Source organism: Epinephelus moara, chromosome 12 (genome assembly GCF_006386435.1).
Source record: "Epinephelus moara isolate mb chromosome 12, YSFRI_EMoa_1.0, whole genome shotgun sequence".
Taxonomy (NCBI): domain Eukaryota; kingdom Metazoa; phylum Chordata; class Actinopteri; order Perciformes; family Serranidae; genus Epinephelus; species Epinephelus moara.
The window spans coordinates 25,312,042-25,335,954 of NC_065517.1; the positions used below are offsets into that span (position 1 = coordinate 25,312,042).

The following is a 23,913-nucleotide window of genomic DNA, read 5'->3' on the forward strand; positions in this document are numbered from 1 at the left end:
TCGGGCAGGAAATCCAAAGTGTGGGATCATTCTGAGAAGGTGAAGGACGAACCCAAGGTGATATGTAAACTCATCTTCATTGGTCAACTACAAACATGATGCATCATCTGAAGCATGGAAGTAGCTACATGCCCATTAGCCACTTAGCACAATCATTACTAACCCTAACCCATTAATTTCAGAAACATGCGGGCCACTAGTCGACTAATGACCCTACAGTAAATGACGACTATTGGTCGACTAGGAAAATCACTGGTGAACTGGTCTGGCAAGGGCTTGAACATAACGCACTTTCATTTACATGCAAAGGTCCCACACTTCTGCTTTAAGTTCATTTTGTTGTCAATATCTTTTTGTTAGGTAAAATGTTACATGCAGGACTTTTCATCGTGTGGTATCACTATTTATACTTTAGTAAAGGATTTAAATACTCCTTCCATCACTTCAGACTTAACAGTCACATATTTTGTTGGTCCTTACATGTACAAATTTATCTCTTTACTGATTACTACACTTAACTTTGATTTTTTTTTTGTTTTAAAGATTATTTTTTGGGCTTTTTGCCTTTAATCGACAGGACAGTATGGAATGGGGAGAGAGAGAGAGTGGGGGGATGACATGCAGCAAAGGGTTGCAAGCCGGAATCGAACCTGCGACCGCTGCAGTGAGGCATCGCTTCTGTACATGGGGCGCCGGCACTATCCACCACGCTACCGACACCCCAACACTTAACTTTGTTGAAGGCAGGGGCAGCCAAAACAATCTCAATTCATCAAATTTTTACCACAAAGAAATACAGAAGTACAAAGCACAGCCTAGAGACGCAAACACAGTAGCACCAACACTCTTGACACCATCACCAAAGTTGAGGAGAAACACTGCCAAACATTATCTTTCACATCCCTTTAAGAGCCCAGCCTCACAGCTCTGAGCTGCAACATCAGTCAACGTCATGTGATACCATATCGCACCAGCTGTCCAACTAATCTTTTCACTGGTAGGGAAGATAAATGTCCATAGACGTTGTGCATGAATGACAAAGACAGCAGGATAATAATGAAAAAATGGTTGTCACAAAATCCAAACTCTATCATGTGTGCAATATAAAAATAACTTCAGCAATTTAATATAATGGTCAAATTGAGAATCAAAGTCTTTGAAACTTTGCCAATTATCTACAAACCGCCATACTTAACACTGAATTTTAGATAAAAATGTTAATAAGAATAACTGCTGAGTGAGTGATAACAAAAACCATTACTTCGTGTAAGTATTTCACAATTGCCACAGTTTAACCAGTGTGATTACACCATTTAGGAGGGGCCTGGAGGATTTCCTGTCATGAGCAGTGAGGAAGCCATTCAGTCTTAACTATAAAAGTCCAGTGGCTCCTTTTTTTATTTTGACTCAGCTGTGAGGGCATCTTACAGCTCTTATCATATCTGATTTGCTGCTCACAAGTCACGTTCATGCGTAAAATAAGGTTTGAAGCCATTATTGGTCATGTTTGGACCATTACTCAAGAAGCTTTAAAAGGAGATATGTAACCTCATTATGCAACATATTTCAGCCGGCATTAATATAAGCCCTAACTTTGGTAATTTCATGCTGCTGAAGTGAAGTGTCATGGATGGATCACTGAAAGGGCCTACCAGGCACAGGCCCAGGGGCCCAATTTAGGCATCCCCTGGCCTTCACCTGCAAAAATGTCACTCAAACTGAAACAAATTCACCAGGAAGAGACTCTGTATGACCCCACAGAGACACTACAAGACCAAAGAGGGATGAAAAGTAACTTCAGAGACACAAACTGACTAAAAGATACACAAAACAACCACAAAGAGACACAAAATGACCTCAGAGACACAAATGACCACAAAGAGACAAAAAACAACCACAAAGAGACACAAAATAACCCCAGAGACACAAATGACCACAAAGAGACAAAAAACAACCACAAAGAGACACAAAATGACTACATGGAGACGCAAAACAACCCCACAGACACAAAATTACCTCAAAGAAATGCAAAAAGAAAGCAAAGCGACACAAAACAACCACAAGGATACACAAAATGACTACTAAGAGACACAAAACAACCACAAAGAGACACAACATGACTACAAAGAGATACAAAACAACCACTAAGAGACACAAAATGACTACAAAGAGACACAAAATGACTACAGAGAGATACAAAACAACCCCGTAAGAGACACACGATGACCTCAGAGAGACACAAAATGACTACAAAGAGACACAAAACAACAACAGAGACACAAAACAACAACAAAGAGGCACAAAATGACCTCAGAGAGACACAAAACGACTTCAAAGAGACACAAAACAACAACAAAGAGGCACAAAATGACTACAAAGAGGCACAAAATGACCTCAGAGAGACACAAAACGACTTCCAAGAGACACAAAACAATAGCGAAGAAACACAAAACAACCACAAAGACAAAGACAAAATGACTAAACATACAAATTACTTCAGAGACACACAAAAAACCACAAAGAGATACAAAACAATAACAGAGGCAAAACCACCACAAAGTCTGTGCTTCTTGCTTGTGATAAGGCCTTTTGCATATCCCGCTCAGGGTTCACTGTCTCATTATCTGCCTATGTGTAGAGTAACCACAAATAAAAACGAAACATCAAAGCAAAGATTTTTTTTAAAAAAAGCCCATTCAACAGATACAAATAGAATTGTACTTAGAAGCGCATTGATCTGTTTGACGCCTATGTGCGCCTAATAGCTTCCTCGTCTAATGCATTAATCTCTCACCTTGGCTGAGGTTTCAAACCAGCCCAGAAAGCCAGTCTCTTTGCAGAAATTGTCCATTAGGGCTGTGCTGTTGGAGCTGTCGTTCTTCTGGTCGCATTTATTGGCCAGAAGCACTGAGGGGATGGGGTTGCCATTAGCCAGCTTCACCTTGCTGTCCAGGTCGTGCTTCCACTTAGACACCGCCTCAAACGTAGAGCCCCTCGTCACATCGAACACCACGAATGCCCCCACGGCCTCTTTGTAGTACACTCGTGTCATGTTCCCGAATCGTTCCTGACCTGGGGGAGAGGAAGAGAACTTAGCGGGATATTTGCCATTTTACAAAGCAGCTAAGAGCTAGATGAGTAATAGGGTTTTGGGTTTGGATCCTTCAGAAGCAGATGTGATTAAACATCCGAACCAAAGTGACGAAACACTATTTTAAGGATGTCTGTTTCTGATCTTGGCAAGATATGAGTACCTCACTCTCATTCCTTTCCAACTCCATTGAGAACTCAATGATTTTCCTTCTCAAAACGTAGCCAAAAAATGATGAGGGTAGAGATGGTTCTTATTTGACCTACTTTTCCTAATTTGCCATGGGCCTAATCCACACAGAGAATGGCAGAAGTAATCTGCCATAATAATAAGCTCTTTCTCTGTAGTCATTCTCTGAGAAAATCTGAGATGATACTTCACAAAGGCAAAGCAAGGGGAATTACTAGCAGGATATTTGGTGTCACTATCAATCTGACGAGGACTCTACTGAAACACAACTAGACCACTTTAAGGGTTTGTTTTATACTTCTCTTAAATTGACTGACTGTATTAACACCAACTCCTTAAAGATTAAGTCAGGTATTGTTCAGTTTTTTGTGTATTTGAAGTATATATTAGTTTTTAGATGCCTTCACATCATAAAAAACAACCAGGGGTTGATCAAAGGTTTAATAGCCATGGTCATAACTCATTCAAAGTCCCCTGAAAATTTCCATTACTTTAATTAGCTCATTTAAAGTGAAACCTTTAAGTGGAAACAGACACTTGAGGTGAGAAAGAAATTCCAGGAACATATCTTCTAGTCTGCCCACATCACTTCACCTTAGCATAAGTGTTCACCGAGGCGTGCAGTGCAGTACCTCAATGATGGGGAAGTGAATCTATGATCAGCCGGTGTAAAGTATCTCTGGTAACACCCAGCTGAAGTCACACGTTCAAGCATACCTCTCTGATCAAAAGATCTTGATTTCTGCCTCGGATCGCTGTATTTATGTCTGTAATCCTAAGAAGCAGCCGTTTTGTCTTTACATCAGTAAACCTCCCTTTGCTGTTGCGCAGCACTTATGGTTTTTTGCTAGACATGGTAAACAGCAACAGTGACAGCCTCCAACTTTCAGCACATGGAGTATTTAAAGTTAAATTGATAAAGCCGTCGAAATCCTTTACCTTCGTACTTCTGTTTATTTTCAATACACACTGTTGCATGGAGTATAACTTGGACATACTACTTCATCATAACATTGTGCCTTGAACTTTGACTGTCATGCTCATATATCCATCGCAGTCCATAGCGTGAAATTTGAAGTATAAAAAAAAACTCTGGTGCGGTTTGTTTATGGTGAGAACGCGTTCCGTTCCGATCTCGATCTGAACCAACTGCAGTCATCTGACACACTGTTTGGGTTAAACATGAGCATGTTACAGTCCTGGAGGATTATTTCTTGACCTTATACTTGATTCCTCTTAACTTAGACCTGTTGTCCTCATTCATGGACACTTTTTTGTGCCATCTAGCCGTAGTAAGAGCAGAATACACTAATCTGTGTAAAAACAAGATGGCAGCCATCTCTGCCAAGTCAGCTCAGTTAGCTGTCATCTATCTGCAGCATAGTGGATGTGACTTATCTTCCACTACACAGAGCACTTTGGGTTAGAACACCCTGGTATTTTTGGCATACTGCTTTTGACAAACTATCTATAGGGATATACTGAATCTTTTTCTGGCATACTAAAAAGTATGGTAATATGGGTACTGTAACATACCACATATTCTCTGTACAGTCATAAAATCCCATGAAAAAGACTAAAACCAACAATGTGTTATTCTATCTCTCAATACTTGCCTTTATCTTTTGAAGATTGTAGATTTAAACAAACATTACTCAAATAAAAGTAAATAGTGCATTCACTGGGGACTATTTTCATGTGCAGATGAATACACATTTGGACATACAAGTATTTAAAACAGCATTACAGAGTTTGTGGGATCAACTCAAAATAAACGTACAATTTTACAGTTCAATGAATTTAAGAAATATGTCACAATGATGTTTTTAATTGATGTTATTAATAGTTACAACAATGTTGATTTATAGACAAAGGAATGAGATAGTCAGCTCTATCAGGCTGTAGCTGTACACTTGGTTTTGGTCTTCTCATGGGATTTGTTGATGATAAAAAATCACCAGATGTATCCTGTAACCACAGATTAGTTTGTTCCCTTAAAATGCAACCAGAGCAGATGAGTTGGTAACTGAAAAACAGGCCCAGTGAGTGGGATCTGATGCTCACTCTTTTACCGGGTGCCCAGACAGTCAGGTGTGTTGACGCTGCCGGCAGCAAGAGGGATCTGAGCACAAGCATGAACAGGTTATAGCTGTGATCATAATCTGTGACTTATCTAGACAGTCTGGGTTGCAAATGCAAAATGAAAACATTTTTCAGGCAGAAAGTTTTGGAGATTCTTCAAAAGAATTCAAACATCGACTATATGTTTCAGAGAGGTCAGAGACAACAAAAGCAGCTAAAGTTGTATGAAGGAATATGGTTGTATAACTTCTGATGACAGCAGTGTTTTCTCTACACACAAAAAAATAGTTTCTCTCTGACACACACACACACACACACACACACACACGTGATCTTGCATAACCCTTCCAAATATAGTTCCCGTTTTGAGTTTTTGTGTGCCAACATCAGTTACGTATGATCAGTCACCATCCTAAACATGAGCTTCACGTGGTTAAACGTCCCTAAACTCCCGAGTGGTATTCACATGCACATATAATTGATGAGTTTTGCTATAAAGAAAAAAAAAATGCACCTATAGTATCATCAAAAAAACATTCATGACTCAGATTTGACAGGAGATTAAGTGTTCTGATTTCTGCTGACAGGGCTATCACGTCTTTACGCTGGATCACAGCTTGTGCCTGCTCATTCAACACATTTTCATATTCCGTCTCTGCAATCATATCAAGCGTCCAAAGACTGGAGGTAGCATTTGACAGTTTTAGCACATATTTTTGCTACACTGCTCCGATTCCAGAAAGCCTACGGGGAAAGTGTAATTGTACAGTGACAGTTAGCGTCCGCTAAAGCCGAGTTACAAAATAGAAAATGAACCAGGAAGAGGATTCAGGAACTGCGAGCACAGCTTCTCCCAGCATACTTTCGCTTTGCTGTGGGTACTTACCCAGCCACGCAAGGAGCTGGAGTGGCGTGGCGCAGTGCGGGTGTGAGCGAGAGAGTGAATACACTGTGGGGCCCACAGGCCTGACGGTAATTGCTCATAATTGAGAGTCTAATTTTAGCTGATATAACCCCAGGTGAATTCACCAGAGACACGACACAGTGGGATAAAGAGCCGATAGACTGAAATAAGGCTTTCATTTCCAGGCCTTGTGGAGCTCATACATCCAGCAGAGTGGAGGCTAAGGCACATTATAGAAATAATTGCTTAATCATTTTCAAGGCACTCATGTTCTTTTTTTTAATTTTTTTTATTGCACATCTGACTGAGCCCAGTATAATGTTTAGCCAGAACTGGTGGACTGAATGATATTAAAGAACATAGTCAATCGTGTTTTATTCAGGTAAATGAAATCTTGTCGAAGTGAATAGAGCAACAAGGACAGGTCAGGAGAAATATTACTATGCAATGACCGTCATACCATCCGCAAACGACTTTTGTGCTCAGCTGAAAACATGGACGAGAGCTGGTAAAATGGCTGAAAATGTCTTTTTTGCCTGCTCACCTTGGAAAAAGAACTGGTTTACATAAAGTGCAGACTTGCAAGGTTGGCCAGCACACACAGACTTGCCCACAAAAAAAAAACCTGTCAGTACACGCTTTATGTAACTCATCTTCTGACTCTTTTATCTACAAAGAGTTTATTTAATGAGACTAAATATGATTAATAATTTCTTCTAGGAACTGAGGACAAACTGTTCCGTAAAACCAAAGAGGCCATGACAGCGTGTCATTGTCTACAATCAACACTTCACTTGATCTTCTCACACGTCCGGTCCTTATTGCGAGGTCGATGTGCGAGCACAGGCAGTCTGAGGGTGTTAACCTCGCTCCTGGGAGAGAACCGTCTGGATGGAAAAACTCATATGGTGTGATTATATCAATCAATATCACACATGCACACTCACACATACACACCTGACTGTGGGGTGTAATGAGTTATTTGGCGTATTATTAAGGTGCTGTGGTTCCACGCAGAAGTCGCTAACATTACAGCAAATCCCGTGATGTGTGACCTTTAAAGTGTCATAAGTAAGTCCTGATAATCATTCAGCTGCGTTTACAAACCCACTCCTGTTGCTGAAGAACATTCAGCACCATTTCTAATTGCTTTGTTGGATAAAAGCACTCTTTGTTGAATGACCTCAGAGTGCCTCGTGTTGTCTGTGGTTAAAGGATACGTTGTGGTAATATTCTACATTTTTGTGACTGTCAGTAAAACCCCTGAAACTGAAAGCAACATTGCTTTAGCCCGCCTCTGAATACCTTTTGATTTCCCCAGCCAGTCTGCGGCCCTCAGCCCCAGGGCTGGAAATTCCAACTAAAGATATAAATCTGCAGTTTACGGATATATTATCTCATTTTTCAAAAAGCCAAAAGACTTCCTTAAACAGCTGTGTAATGCAGTTTTTAGCTATCGTTAGCAAGCAGCAATTTCGGGGGCTGAAAAATGAAGCAAACGCATAAGTGCCAAAAACTGCAGTTCCTGGAATGACCACTTGAGGCTGGCTCCAAAAGCAAGTTAATTCCCATTCACCCTGTGATATGATTTGGATGTAGCTTAGTTATTTACATTAGTCACTAAAGGTCACTGTGACCGTGAGCATTATGTGTTGCTAGGACTCACACACAAAGGCCTCTGGGTAACGTAGTATTTGCAAGACGAGCTAAGAGATGCACTGTCAAGAAGCTGCATGCTAGTCTGTTTATCTTTGACTATGCTAGCTTTCAATAAATGATTGAGATCCAGAGCATGAGTTAACAGCCTGGTACAAAAAATGGTTCAGGTCTCTCTAGCTACTTAATTCCCCCTTCATAACAACAGGACAGGGGTCAATTTTTTATATGATTTACCTAGCAACATCTTATTAAAGCTGAAAGTTATGCATAATTACAGGAGTGGATGCTGTCAGTAACAGGTGGGTGCCGTCAGTTGACAAGTTGCTACCACGTTGGTTAGCTAACGTAACAATGGTGTAACTCCAGATTCACAGAGTATAGGCGTAGCTGTAGCCGTTGTTATTTTAGTGCGTTTTCAGTTAATGAAAGTTAATAGTAGCCTTACAGTTTGGTAGCCTAAAGACGCCTTGTTTTTCACTTGCAAAAATTAGCCTTAGCATTATCACAGTTAACTTTTTACAGTTATCATTAACTGAAAACGCACTAAAATAACAACGGCTACAGCTACGCCTATACTCTGTGAATCTGGAGTTACACCATTGTTATGCCTTGTTTTTCACTTGCAAAAATTAGCCTTAGCATTATCACAGTTAACTTTTTACAGTTATCATTAACTGTAAACGCACCGTGCTAACAAAGCTAGCAGCTAGCATTAGGGTTAGCTCTTCTGGCTTGTGGCTTCAAAAAGCCAAGATGGTAACAGCTAAATTGCCAAACTCAAGGCTTCAAAATGGGAGTCCAAACAATTGGGTGACGTTATGGTGGTAGAGGAGACATTCACTTCATTTTTTGCACTTTGAGCACCCTTCTCCTTGTGCATGGATGTCTAGAATAAATTGACTATTTTTACATTGATCTCAGCCTGTGGACCTTTTAGTAACTGTCCAGCCCAGTTATCTGGGTGTGCAGGTAGCCTCTCTGTTGTCCTTTCTTGTTTGTCTATTGTACTGTCGCACCCAAGACAAACTTTATTGTTGCCCTAAGTGGGCGCAGTTTCACAGCAGCCCTAGATTTTGACGTCATGGTAATTACATCCATTATTTTATACAATCTTTAATCGTTAGTCAAACAGGAGTAAATAATATATTTGTTGGGACTGTTTGTGAATATTAACAACAACAGTACATGTTTACTTCAAATAAACTACAGTGCTATTGAAAAATACAGAGCATGTCATCTGGTGCAATAATGTGTCTAACTGATGTTTTTCTTGGTCAGTAATGGAGGTCTATGGCACAGAGAACTAAGTTTTATCAGGCTTTTGATACACAAGCAGTGTTAGCAGAATTAGTTTATTGTTGGCGATGGTCTTTTAACGGGATTGGTTGACAGTCAGAAAATATAGAATGAGGGCTGCTACATATTATTTTTCTCTACAAATCAAATGATCCTTTATGTCCTTAACGTCATAAAATAGTGAAAAATGCCATATAAATCCCCATAGCCAAAGGTAATGTCTTCAGATGTCTTGTTTTGTCTGACCAACAGTCCAAAACCCTCAAAATATAAGTACCACTACCATGTGTGACAAAGAGAAGCATCAAGTCCTTAAATTTGAGAGGCTGGAACCAACAAGTCAACATGGGAATTCAATGAAGCAATCTTTATTTGAATAAAAAGACAAATAAAATTAGACTAAAAGCATTAATGACTGCCATGTGCTGCTAACCCAATCAGTGTAAAACAAAGGAATGGAATGAGCTGTGAGAACAATAGAGTATTTACACACTGAATGCCACGGAAGAGCATGAGACTGCAGGAGAGAACAAAGACGTGCTGCTGCCTCAAACGCTCAACATGCCTACAAACTAAAGAGAAGTACGTCCGTGTGGAGAGACAGTGAACTATTGTGAGATTCCAAAGGCTTTAAACAAGGACATTTCAGTTCAGTCTACCACACTGATGAACACTGGTGCGTGACCTCAAGTATGGTGAGGTGTTCTGGGTATGAACACGTGAAATCGGCAGAACTAGTTGATGAAAAAGAAAAGCTTTAGTTGCAGCCACTGTATCATCTCTGTTTGTGTGGGAGAAACAGAAAGAAAAGTCTCATCATTATCCATAGCCCTAGCAACCCCAGTTTCCTCTACGGTCGTACATATTGCTATCCTGTGGGTGGGTTACCATAGAAACTGTCCAAGCCAGACACGGCAGTAGCAACAGCAGCAGTCTCCGTCTGTTGTTAGGAGGCAACTGGCTGTGAAACTTCCCCACAACATCCTCCCAACAACTGAAATAAAGACAAGACAGGGTCCAGCTGTGAAGGTAGTCTTCAGCACGAGCTTTAAGAAGGAGAGACTGTGAGCAGCACATGACCGGCACGTTCAAATTCCAGTGAGCAGCATGTGAGGAGTGACTTACTACAGCTTACTACGGCCTTCAGCGCTGAACAGAGTCTGAATTGAAGGAAAATCCCCAACCTTTAAGTGGTATGACTCTTGTTTCCCTTTACCTTCGGCTGAAGGGTTAGTGGGGGCTGATCGACATAAAGCCTTGGCACAAGGTTAAAGGAATTTAGCTCAAAATACTAATATTTGTTGTAGAATTATTACACGTGACCCATTTAATCTACCAAGCCTTTTCAGGAATCTGTGTAACAATCCAGAGCAGGCAAGGAAAAGTTTCTTGGTCTTAACAGTGGTAATCATTACCCTAAAATATAACTGTAGGAGGGTCGCAAAATGTGAGCAATTAAAATTTTACACTGTACACAATGACTACAACTGACCAAGAAATTCTACTGAGATGACTTCTACTCTAAAAGTGAGGAATGTAAAATGAATGGCACCACTAATGAGCTTCTTCATGCACATTGTTGGTGTCAGGCACAAGACACCTTGTCCTTGTTACATTCAGTCCTCCTTCAATGGTGCTGTTCGGCACATCATGGGAACAGGCCTACGCGTCACATTGAGTGCTATATATACACAGTCTAGTTGCCAAATGGAGCTACACTGCTTCGCAGTGATGACGTGTTGCTCAGTATTTCCCAAGCACTTATGAAATATTTAGTTTATTACTCTTCTAGATTGAGCTGTGGACTCGAGTCACACATTTGATGACTTTAATCTCATAAAATCAAAATCGACTTGTAATTAAACTTAGATTTTAACACCAATGACTTGTGACTTCACCTGGACTTGAGCCTTTTGACTTGAACGTACTTGATACCCTCCCCTAAACCAACAGATTAAAAGGATGTTATTTAAAAGTTGTGTCACGAATCAATTAATTTCCTGAATCATCTAACGTTAACACTGTTTATTCCCAGCAAGTCAACACTTCATTCTTTAGATCCACTTTGTTTGAGCCAATCCGGCAACTATGAACCATGAAGAACTTTTTTTTTTTGTTTATTGACTACCACTTGGGAAAAATGATACCAAAGATGATTTTCGTTCGGGTACAAAAACCAGTCAACAATAAACAGCAGTATGCAAAATGTGTGGGTCGAAAACTATATAGACGCAACAACTTCCATCTTTGTTCCACATTTGAAGTTGCATAAAGAACAGTGGCACGGTGGTGCAGGGGTTGGCATTGTCACCTCACAGCAACGGGGTTCCTGGTTCAAACCCAGGGTGGGGGGTTTGAACTCAAGTTGGGGGAGCCCTTCTTTTGTTTAAGTTTGCATGTTCTCCCCATGTCAGTGTGGGTTTTCTCAAGGTGCTCCAGCTTCCTCCAACAGTCCAAAGACATGCAGGTTAATTAATAACTCTAAATTGTCTGTAGGTGTGAATGTGAGTGTGAATGGTTGTCTGTCTCTATGTGTCAGCCCTGTGATAGTCTGGTGACCTGTCCAGGGTGTACCCCACCTCTCACCCAATGTCAGCTGGGATAGGCTCCAGCCCCCCCGCGACCCCCAACAGGATAAGCATTTACGGAAAATGAATGAATAAAGAAAAGTAAGTCAGGGCAAATATTATCATAGGTAGGGAGCTAATGCTCAGGAAGTTCTTAACAAACTTGTATTGTATTTTAACAAATAGACTCAAATTTTAAAAAGCATTCATGATTTTTGTAAATTTAATACTGGTATTATATTCGTGTGGAGCACGTTTTGACTTGAAACCCAAGTTTAGGACTTGGGATTTGAGTGTGAAGACCTAAGACTTACTTGAAACTTGCGAAACAATGACTTTGTCCCACCTCCTCTATTAGACAAGTGATAGATAATTAATCAAAAACTACTTTGATAATGAGTTAATTGTTTAGCTAATTGTCCTTTGCTCTTATAATTTCATCTTCTCTTACTATGTTTATGTGATGCACCAATACACCAAAGCAAATTCTTCATACGCAAAACTCACCTGCCAATTAACCAGATTCTGCCTTTGTTCAACCAACATGCCAAACCTTAGTTAATTTTACTTTCTCATTTGATATTACCAAGTTTGATTTTCTTATTCAAACATTACCTACTTTCACTTTCACAAAGCAAATTCCTTGTATGTGAAAACCTACTTGGCACTGTCTGTGTTCAAGGACCATGCCAAATTTTAATTAGCTTTACTTTCACATTTGTGTTGTTCTTGGCCTTCTTGTTTTTCTCGTCTTTATGCAACAGTAAACTGAGTATCATTTGAAAATGTCACCTCTGACACTCTGTAGTTGTGACTGGCTTTTTTAATTACTTTTTGCTCCTCAGTGGTCCCCAACAGACTGGGAGAACTGGTTTTGCCAACTTCATAAATTTCTGGTGGGAAATGGCAGTGATTGAGTGAGAAAGAGAAGAGTTAATCACATCAGTGTCGGAGGTCAATGTTTCTGACAGTACAGCACTGTCAGCGGCATGAGAAGGCATTGGAGGGTAATGCTGGTCAAAGAGAGCTCTTGTGGTCCCCCCACAACTGTCAAAATATATTGTATTATAATAAAAATTTAAAATTGTTGTTAATATCAGTTGTAATACATGTGCTACATTCAAAATAATTTCACCGCTTTACGCTGCAGTCAGACAGCCCTTTCGAATGTGGAACTGCAGTCATATCCATGCTGTCTTCAAAGCTACCAGACTCCTTTGACATAAACAATAATTTTACCTTGCAGAAGACAAAGTTACTGGTCAACTGCTGCCTCAATCACTCAATCAATCAGTTTGTTCATGTTATTCTGTGACAAACCAGCCAGCGTTTCCCATACATTCATTTATTTGTGGTGGCCTGCCACAATATCAATATTGAGATTGCTTCAAGTTGAGCATTTGTTGTGCAGATTGGGGCTGTGCAGTGTACTATTAGGGACGTTTTGGCCCCCAGAGTTTGCTGCACAGTTAAGTTTAGCGCTACTCTTTGGTACAGACTGCTGCGGAAACGATGCAGCGGCACAGAGGAGGAGAGACTCTGCACTGTAAAGGCCTTTGCACACTGAGTCTGTTTTCTTCGGATGCATTTTTTAATCTGTCATCCAAATTTTTCCATAGTTACCTATCTGACTGTCACCACTCCCATCCTGTCTTTCATTTGGCACCACAGCTGCATGAAGGGGCAGAGCTGTGCTCCCTCTCTGTATCTACATCCTCTTCCTCTTCATCATCCACCTCAACTCAACTCAACTCAACTCAAACTTTATTTATAAAGCACATTTAAAACAACCAANTTGAAAAACGCCCTGCTCCGAGGGTGTGTACTGGGAGAGGACCGCTGATAAATATAGACTTTCCGGTGTCACCTGAATATTACTATCTGACTTGTTGAAACTGAGCTATCTTAATTATGAAATGATTCCTCGGTCTTGCCACGTATTTCTCCAGCCACCACATTTTCTTCACTGATTCTTGGTCAAACGTCTCTAAAGTCTTCTGACGGATGTGCAACACAGAAAATGGAACTTGTTCAGAAAATTTTGATGACGGACCAAAGTTTCTGACACAAAAGGAGGTCGTAGTTATTTTTAGACATGACAATTTTGGATGGAAAAAACAAAAACAGACTCTGTGTGCAAAGGCCTTAAGGCTCCGAGATAACTGATTATTTTCTCCCCCGTGCTTAGAAGCAGTGAATTTACAGCTCACAGCAACTTAATACGACACACTCCTGTTCAAACTAAAAAAGTTAAATATTTATATTGAATGGTCAAATCTGATTCCACTGACATTATTCTGTGTCGTGTACAGCCTTATTTTAGGTTTCGCCACAAGACCAGTCTCGAGTATTACAGCACTGCCTGCCACATATTGATTTTCTTTTTTTCCTTGTGCACCCCACTGTGCTTTTTCTCCCTCACAGACACACTGACAACAGACCCACTTCCAACAAAATGACCTATGACCATGTAAAAAGGAGTGCCCACCTGTGAAACCCTGGTACATCAGGTTGGCACTGTGATGGAAACCCCTTCACACACCCTGGTGATGTGCGACCTCCTGCTCCGACAGGACAGGCATGTTTGATCTTAAAAGGTGCAGGCTTTTTTACACTTTACCACGGTGGTAATCATCCTGTCCATTGGCTTAGAGAAATCCAGGAAAGAGTAGCAATTCTGGGTGAAAAGGGGGTGGGAGAGCTGCAAGCCTCACACTGACTTCCATGGTGCCCCCATCTTGTGCAACCCTCTGATTACTATCATTCCTCCCAGACTGTAATCATTAGTAAGGTTGGTAAAAGACAACGCAACTCTGAAGTTGCTCTCAGCGTTGCCCAGAAGATAATTCCTCCTCCTTTTCTGCACGATTAAATGGCTTAATGGCTGGTCTTAATGACTTGGCAAATATACCTCCAGCTTTCGCTCTTTGACACCCACGTTTCGTTACTTATTTTATCCTCGGAGTGTCCTCGGGCCAGGCCTCGGTGTAGGTGTGAATAATGAGGTTTAGTATCTGTGTCATTTAACCTCAAACTTTCTTTCTGGTCACAGTGTGTGTGTGTGTTCTGTTCACACAATATGTGCAGGCATGTTCCCTTTGTCTCTATGGATGATCTCAGTCCCAGTGTGTGTGCATGTGTGTGTGTGCCAGTGTTTTATTTACCCTCGCAGATCCTCTGACCGAGTGCTGTCTGGCTGTGACAGGCAGACGGCCTTCCCTGGCACTCAGTCACAGATGCCCCAGCACACTGAGCTCATTCTGCCAGGGCCCAAGTGACAGCGGGGAAACGTAGCCCACACTGCCAATCAGTCTGTGATGAACCCCCCTTCCCCCGCCACACACACCAAACCGTCCACCCTCTTTCTGTCACTGCTGTAAGCGATGCAATAAATATAAAAACAGCAGTCTCCTGACCATCTGTCCTGATCTGTCTCAGCATATGAGGTTTGTTTGATTGAGGGAGAGGATGGACCCGCGCAACCGTGACGGCATGCAGAAGCATGAATAGAACATATCTACAGGCAGGGATGGGTTTTTTTTATGTGTTTCAATGGGATAAAAATTTGATTAAAGGATTGGCTCACATTTTTTGAGACTGTCTGAACACAACACGAACATGCCCACATGTACACAGTGGCGTATTTAAGTAATACTTTATAGTACTTACATATTTTTTGGCAGTATCTGTACTTCACTTGAGTTTTCATGTTTCTGTTAACTTGCCTTTTACTTACTTTTAACAAAATGCATACTCCAATAATTTTTCTTGGCCTTACTGACCTTACTCCAAAATAAAATCAGAAGGTTTGTCAGTGGTCCAAGCTTGCAGGTTAGATCACAGATTAATCACATAAGTGCTCTCACAGCCGCAGGTAAGTTTCCATTTCCAGTCAAGCCCAGGCTGCATCAGATCTGATGCTGCATGCTCACACCTACATGAAAAGAATTCCACTCGACGATGAGACCGACTTCATGATGACTGTTCCACTGCAGTGTCTCGGCCCTGAATGACTTTAAGACTTTCTTTAAATCCCTTAGCATGTGAAGAAGACCTTGTTTTCTTCAAGTGTAATGTCCACTCCTTTTTAAAGGTGGTGTTAATGTAAGAAGAAATATTCGAATAGGTGACTTTAACTTCTACCAAAGACGTCCTCTGGTAAGTAGGGCTGCCCCGACAGTCGACCGAACGTTAGTCGACCAGAACGGTCGTTAGTCGGCAAGATTTCACTGGCCGCTTAGTTGCAGAAAACAAAAGGTGAAACTCTATTAGGATCTGCGCCTCATCAAAATAAACCTATTTGACTGGACCATGTGGGACTTTAATTTGAAAGGACAGACACAGGAAGTGTCCACGCTCAGCAGCCAGACTGGAGTTAATTTCCAGGGCTGGTACCTGCGATTATTCCACAGGCTAGTTACTAACATTTCGGGCAGGAAATCCAAAGTGTGGGATCATTTTGAGAAGGTGAAGGACAAACCCAAGGTGATATGTAAACTCATCTTCATTGGTCGACTACAAACATGACGAATCATCTGAAACATGGAAGTAGCTACATGCCCATTAGCCACTTCGCACAATCATTACTGCTTTGCCGACAGCGTCATTAACAATATATTAAAAGATGTGAGCATATCCTTTAATCAGAGCTTACAGGCTATATATACACATCAGTGAACATGACCTATAGCAGCAAACTTTCAAGGTAGAATCAAAATGTCACAGACTGCTCAGGCAGCAACACATTTTATGTCAAGGTCAGATGAGACTAAACTACCACTTTAGGCAAAGACTGTTTTAGGAAACAATCCCTCTTCTCTGTGGTGAATGTGGTGCTTAATCACTTGCACATGGTATCTTTCAGTCATCTTGAATATTTTGGAACAACTAGAATCGTCCTACACTGTTCACTCAAGTCTCTCCAGCTCTGTCATGTGCATCATCTCTGGAAACCCATGACTCAGTCATTTACAGTAAAATATTACTTGTACTTTAAATCCGCTGTTTGCTGTGGGCCAGTCAACACAAGGGTGTGGTTAATAAACTGTAAAAAAAACTATGGAGCACAAAGTCAGATCTTAATGTCAGCTGATATAATCATCGATAGTCATTTAATCATCCCGCCTTTGCAAAACAAACTTCCAAACGTACTGAGAGCTTGGTTAACAACATTAGCAGGTGAAGAACAGCCTGCAACTTAACTCCATTACACTGACAAGACTTTTAGAGCAGGCAGCTGAAACCATTAGTTGACAGAACATTTTGATGATCAATTTCTCTTTTCAGGGATTTCTTAAAAGGTATACCATGCAGGATTTTCCTAAAAAACAACTACAGACTCATTAAGAAGGAATCTCTCTGACCCTCTACAAATGTGTGGTGTTTTTGTTTCACTCTGTACTCTGCCTGTATTTTCTGCCTATTGTCTGTGTTCAGGATGTTTATAGGTTCCCCCGCAACACTCAGGTAAGGTCGGGGCTTGATACAAAAAATTTAGCAACCAGGTGTCAGACTGTACGCAGCAGGCATCCAAGAGGCACAGCTCTGGAAATACAAATACAGGGAGGCGTAACGCCAAACAAGAGTGAATCTGGGATTGGCTTTTACTGTCACTTTCACTGGCGAAGTTGTTTACAAATAGTAACATACAATCCTGCATGGTACACCTTTGAATAATTCTGACACATGCCCTTCAGTTTCACATTCTCAAATGTGAAGATTTGCTTTTCATCTTGGTCTTTTATGATAATAAACTAAATATTTTTGAGTTTTGTACTCCGGGTCAGACAAAAAAAGGCAATTTAAAGGAACAGTGTGTGAGATTTAGGGGTGATTAAGAGGCATCTAGTGGTGAGGATTGCACATTGCAACAAGCTGAAACTTCTCCTTGTTAGAATTCTTTCAGTGTTCATTGTCCAGGAGGCATGTCAGACATGGGCCACCAACCTAGCACCTGCTAATGTGTGCTCACCTTTTTTCTCTGATAACTTAAAATCCAGACGTTAAGGAGATTTTTACCCAGAGCCTAATTATCTGCAGAGGTCTCTTTCTCTCCAAAACAAAGGAACCAGTAAGAACAGTAAATAAAGCAGTTTCACATTAAGAAGTCAGCCACTGTAGCTGCTAGCTACAGTGGCTGATGCCAAAATGCTACTGGCCCTATCTGGAGCCAGTGTTTGGGTTGTCTATTCTTGGCTGCATAGAAACGTGGCAGTGCACCATGGCGAACTCCATGAACAAGGACCCGCTCCCTACGTAGATACAAGCAGCTCATTTAAAGGTGACGAAAACATGACGATTCCTATTTTCAGGTGATTATACACATAGGAAAACATACTTATTATATTATATTCCATTTCTACCAATATATCCCCCTAAAGGTAGATTTATACTTGCACGTCAGCTCTATGTAGAGCCTACGCTGTAGCCTACGCATTTGGCCTACGCTGTAGTGAGCATTTATACTTGTGCAGTGGTGTGTCTGTGCCACTCTGCAGTTACACCTCCAAAACACTAGTCAGCAGTGGGGTGTCTATTTAATTTGAAGTGCTGTAAAGTTTAGTTGATTCAAAACACACATTAAACACACAATAAACATGGCTTAATAGCGACAATCTCAAACACAAGTACACAACAGCATTCACAGACAAACATTTGTCTTTATCTGGACACATTTTCACCACAATTACAACATGCTAACGTTATTAGCACAAGCCTATGTCATTTTACATTGTATAAATTAGCCTCGCAGCTAGCAGACTTTTCCCCTACTCATATAAATCCAGGGACAACAGCAACATTTAACAAAGGTAATGTTACAAAATTCGCTTCCATTGAAACAAACGAGTTTCACCATCGAAACAACTGTCTTATACTAAACACGTTTTCCAAACAAATATAACATGCTAACGTTATTAGCACAAGCCTATGGCATTTTACATTGTATAAATTAGCCTAGCGACTTCCAGAGATTTCCTCTGCTCATAAGAAGCCAGGATAAATCACACACAAGACTTAAAATGCTTATTTTGTGGAGGCTTTGTTGTCTTCACAATTTATTGTTTCTTATCTGTGAAATTAAAGTAAATAAAAGCTTTGTTTCCACTGAGGGAAATAATTTCAGCTTACAGAAACAGACAGGAGGTCTGCATTGCTGCGAGGTGTAGTTACATTTCTGGAGAGGTGCACGTTAGGCTACGGTGTAGGCTACAGCACAGGCTCTAGTAGTTGAGCCTACACAGGAGGTACGTCAGCGATTCGACGCAGAAGTATAAATCCTGCTTAAATCCTACACACTGGACCTTTAAATTTCAATTTCAGTTTTGGGATATCGTGATGACCATTTTCGCAATTTTCTGACTTTTAATACACCTAAAAACTGAGAACTTAATCTGCAAATTAATCAATAATGAAAATACTCTTATTTTATCTACTTGAACAGTGACAACATTCTTTCTTTGCATACAGAAAATCCTTTAGCCACACTCCTTCTCAGAGAATGACAAACTACTTGTACTGTCCGTCTGCACATTTGAGATTATCATTGTTTCGTCTGGAACAAACAGTACAATCTGCATTTGTAAATCAATGTGCAAAACTATCATCTAAATGCAGACACACAAGGGCCCTGAAGCCACGTGATCTCATTACACCTAACATAAAAATAGCCACTGTAAATTGGCCTTACAAAATACAGTAGGCCTATATGTGACCAAGCAATTTCACAAGCCCTAATGTGAGATGTATTTTTGGCTATGAATATACTCCAGGTCCAATATGAAAAGACAGAAGTTAATGGGACAATACAGACACCCCTCACCCACCCAATGCCCCACATTACACCCCTCATTCCTGCTGACTGAACCGTAGACAGCCTGCATCTGTCAGCTTGGTCGACATTTAACCGTCATTGTGTGTGTGCTGGTTTGTCTGCCTCTCACTTCCTCCCTCACCTGTCCTTTCAAGCATGACATTCTCAGACAGACTCCTCTGTTTGCAGTGTGATATTTCTATGCCGGGAGATGAACAAACAATGAGAGTTTGAGTGGGGCCGCCTGCTGCATGATGTGTGTGAAACTTTTATTTACACTGCTCTGATTTCTCTCGGCTTGCTTACTCAAGCTGCTGGAATGCACAGGTTGGCATGTGTGTCAAGTTTACAAGCTCTGAGGAAGAATTTACTGAAGTTTACTGAAATCTCCTCATAAATACAAAGATCACATGGGATAGGGACATGGGTGGATTACTGAACAGGCCTGCGGGGCACCGACCCAGGGGCCCAAAGTGTCAGGGGTGTCCCCTGGCCTTCACCTGCACTCTCCCTTCACCTGCCACTCTACCTTCACCTGCCACTCTCCCTTCACCTGCCACTCTGCCTTCACCTGCCACTCAAAGAGACATGTACTGATCTGGAGAAGACTCAAAATAAACCACAAAGAGACACAAAACAAGCTCAAAGAGATTTAAGATGACAACAAAGAACTAAAATGGGTAATAGAAATGCAAAGCAACTACAAAGATACACAAAATGACCACAGAGACACAAAACAACTACAAAGACACACAAAACTGCTACAAAAAGACATAAAGAAAGTACCAAGAGACACAAAATGACCACAGAGATACAAAACGGCTACAATGAGACACAAAAATGACTAGAGACACAAAACAACTACAAAGAGACAGAAAGAAACTACAAAGAGACACAAAATGACCACAGAGATACAAATCAACTACAAAGAGACACAAAACAACTACAATGAGGCACAAATGACTACAAAGAGACACAGAAAAGAAACTAAAGTGACACAAAACAACCACAGAGATGCAAAGCATCTACAAAGACACACAAAACATCTACAAAGAGACACTAAACAACTACAAAGAGACACTAAACAACTACAAAGACACACAAAACAGCTCCAAAGACACACAAAACTGCTACAAAAAGACACAAAGAAAGTACCAAGAGACACTTAATGACCACAAAGAGACTCAAAACAACCACAAAGACACAAACTGCTACAAAGACAGAAAAAAAAAATTACTAAGAAATACAAAACAACTACATAGGGGCACAAAACTGCTACAAAGAGACACAAGGATACCACAAAGAGACACGCGATGACCACAAAGACACACAAAACTGCTCCAAAAAGAGACGGAAAGAAACTACGAAGAAACACAAAATGACCACAGAGATACAAACTACTACAATGAGACACAAAATGACTAAAGATTCAAAACAACTACAAAGAGACACAAAATGACCACACAAGAAAATCACAAAATTACTACAAAGAGACAAAAAACAACTAAGAAGACATACAAATCACTACAAAGGCACAAAAAAATAAACTGAAGAGACACAAAACGACTATTAAGAGACAGAAAATGACTAGACAGCAGCACTAAACCACAGAGCGATGCATAACCACTACAAAGTGACACAAAACAACAACAAAAACCAACCAGGCCTGTGAAATCTGTGTGTTTTGCATCTATGTGGGAGAGGTGGTGGGGCCCTCTGTGTGTCAGTGCCCAGGGCCCATTATCTCATAATCTGCCCCTGGATAGTACCATTTTTAAGAATGTAACAGTTGACACTGCGACATGAACAGCAGCATGCCATAAAGATAAGGGCCAGTAAAGTTACTGAGTAAACCCAGAAACGCATGTTAAATCCCCGGGGAACATGTTGGTGGAATATGATGGGGAGTTTCATGAGCTGGAGGGGGGCGGCGCTCAGTCGGTAACAACAACGTGACCTACATTCCTCTGACAATTATGAGCTGCCGTGATCATAAAGTGGAAAAGACAACGAGCAGACATGATCGACCGGTCCTTTCTGCTGGAAACTCCTCTCAGCTCGTGGGAACTTCATTACATAATGTTTCCAAACACGTGTGGGGATTTCTGGTGCAACATTAAAACTGATTATATATTTAATTAAATCGTGGAAGAAACTTTTAGGAAAGCGATCTGTGAAAGTGAAACTTCCAAATTAAAACCATCTGATTCAGATGTTAAGACCAAATGTGTCTTTGTTGGAGTGGATGTGTGTCCTTACCTGCGATGTCCCACAGCTGTAACCTGACCAGAGTCTTGCTGTCCCAGTTGATAACTTTGAGTGCAAAGTCGACCCCGATCGTCGCCCTGTAGTGCTGCGAGAAAAGCTGGTGCACGTAGCGTTTGATGATGCTGGTCTTCCCGACGCCTAGCTCCCCGATGACCAGCACTTTGAACAGGTACTCCTTACACTCAGACACCGAGCCCCCGGCCATGCTGACACACTGACACTGACAACTTCTGCGAGGACTCAGCTACAGGCTGCTGCTGCTTCCTGGCTCATGTAGGCTTCCTGTGAGGAGCTGCTGTGCTGGAGGACTGGGCTGGTCAGTGACAGGGCTCAGGGCCAGATGAAACTGAAATTACATTTGTCTCCCCCCACTTTCTAATGCTCCTTCTCCTCCTCCTCCTCCTTCTCCTCCTCCTCCTGCAGCCGCTCAGCAACCACCTGATAAGTCACAGGACCCGGAAACCTTGATGCATGTTGCAGCTTCCTTGTGCTGCTGCGGTTAGAGTAACTGTCTCATGTTTACGCAGTGATAATATTTATCACACTGTCAACACGGCACTTTAGTTTCAATGGAGAGCAATAAATGATCAGATAAGTTATTGTCCTCCATTTTGTCTTCACCAGCAAGTAGACAAACCATTAACCAAATGCTTTCTTCTTCCTTCTTTTTTTAAACAAAGATTTAAGTGTCTACTAAGCACGAAGGTGTAAATAAAAAAAGGAAAAATAATTGAATTAATTCAATTGAATAATTATTTGTCTGACATGTTTTTCATTATGGGAAAAAAGTCCAGTTAACTAGTTGGAAAACCCCCACAAACTACTGTTTCTCTCTCAGTGAATACACAAGTATTGTCTTTCCAAAGACACAACATGTCTCTTACTAAAATAAAAAGTCAATTTTAACATATGTGCACCAGAGGATTCAAGTCTCCACATCACACCTGTGTACATGGGCGCAGGCAGGTGGGTGCTAAGGGTGCTGCAGCACCCTCTAATGACACGTCAGTACACAGCTATTGTACCATAACTAATGGGCTATCTGAACATTTGTTTTAAGGGTTATTTTCTGGACTTTTTATTGCTTTATTGACATGGCAGCCTCAGGGTAACAGAGATAACATGCAGCAAAAGGGCACAGGTCAGAGTCGTGCTCACGCCATTGCCGAGGAACAAGCCTAAGTGGGGCGCACACTCTACCAGGTGAGCTGGAGATTGCCCCGAACATGTTTTGAATCTCAAATAGCATATGATGAGGTGCCTGATGTAAATACAAAGGGTGTGCAGCTCAGTTAATTCCTCAGATCTGACATGTCCTCATCATGTCAGGTCAAAGTGTAAGGGTCGGGGTCAGCTAAACTTAGGGAGAGATTAGTGCTAGCGGGAGCTAATCAGTTTTTGAATACAGGCTAAACAGGCTGAGAAAGAGGAAATAAAATGTTAGGATAGTTTTGGAGCTGCTTCTTAGATCCATAAATTTCCTTGGATGCAAGGGGACTTCTACTGCGGGGGACATCACCGTAGGGATGGAGTTTTATGACAACTAGAGATAGACTGGACAACCGTGAAAATTTGTTCCTGCGCACGTGTATGTGTAAATTGAATTTCAGACTGGGATTGGCTCTAAAGTAGTTGTGATGTCACAAAATCCTGCTCATAAGTACACTCTTACACTGAGTTTAAGATGAGCCCAAAAAGAAAAGTCCCCCTTCAGCTGAGTGTGAAAAAAGAAAAGTAGTGTCAAACTCTGCACATCCAGTATTCTGCACAGTGAAGCTCAACATCAAAATAACAATAAGCAAAACACATTTTTGAGCAGAAGGGGACTTTAAATTTTATAACCTTTGAAAACCCTTTTTAAAGAGCCCTGATTGACCCCAGCATTTAATTTGGAAACACTGATTTTAAGGTCCAGTGTGTAGGATTTAAGGGGATATACTGGCAGAAATAGAAAATAATACAGTAAGTGTTTTCTTTAGTGTTTAATCACCTGAAAATAAGAATACCGTATAACTTCAATGAAAAGCCAAATTCCAATTAAATACCC

General features: G+C 41.0%; 1 protein-coding gene across 1 annotated transcript in view; it reads right to left on the reverse strand.

Annotated features, from left to right (window-relative positions):
• rab32a (RAB32a, member RAS oncogene family) overlaps nucleotides 1-22,252 on the reverse strand; it is a 28,776-nt gene extending 6,524 nt beyond the window's left edge. The window contains exons 1-2 of the mRNA XM_050058812.1: nucleotides 21,858-22,252; nucleotides 2,795-3,072 (exon numbers count right to left, since the gene is read on the reverse strand). Coding sequence (XP_049914769.1) covers nucleotides 2,795-3,072; nucleotides 21,858-22,071 — 492 coding nt within the window. The 5' untranslated portion in view covers nucleotides 22,072-22,252. The remainder of the gene's footprint in view (nucleotides 1-2,794; nucleotides 3,073-21,857) is intronic.
• Between the last annotated feature and the right edge of the window lie 1,661 nt (nucleotides 22,253-23,913).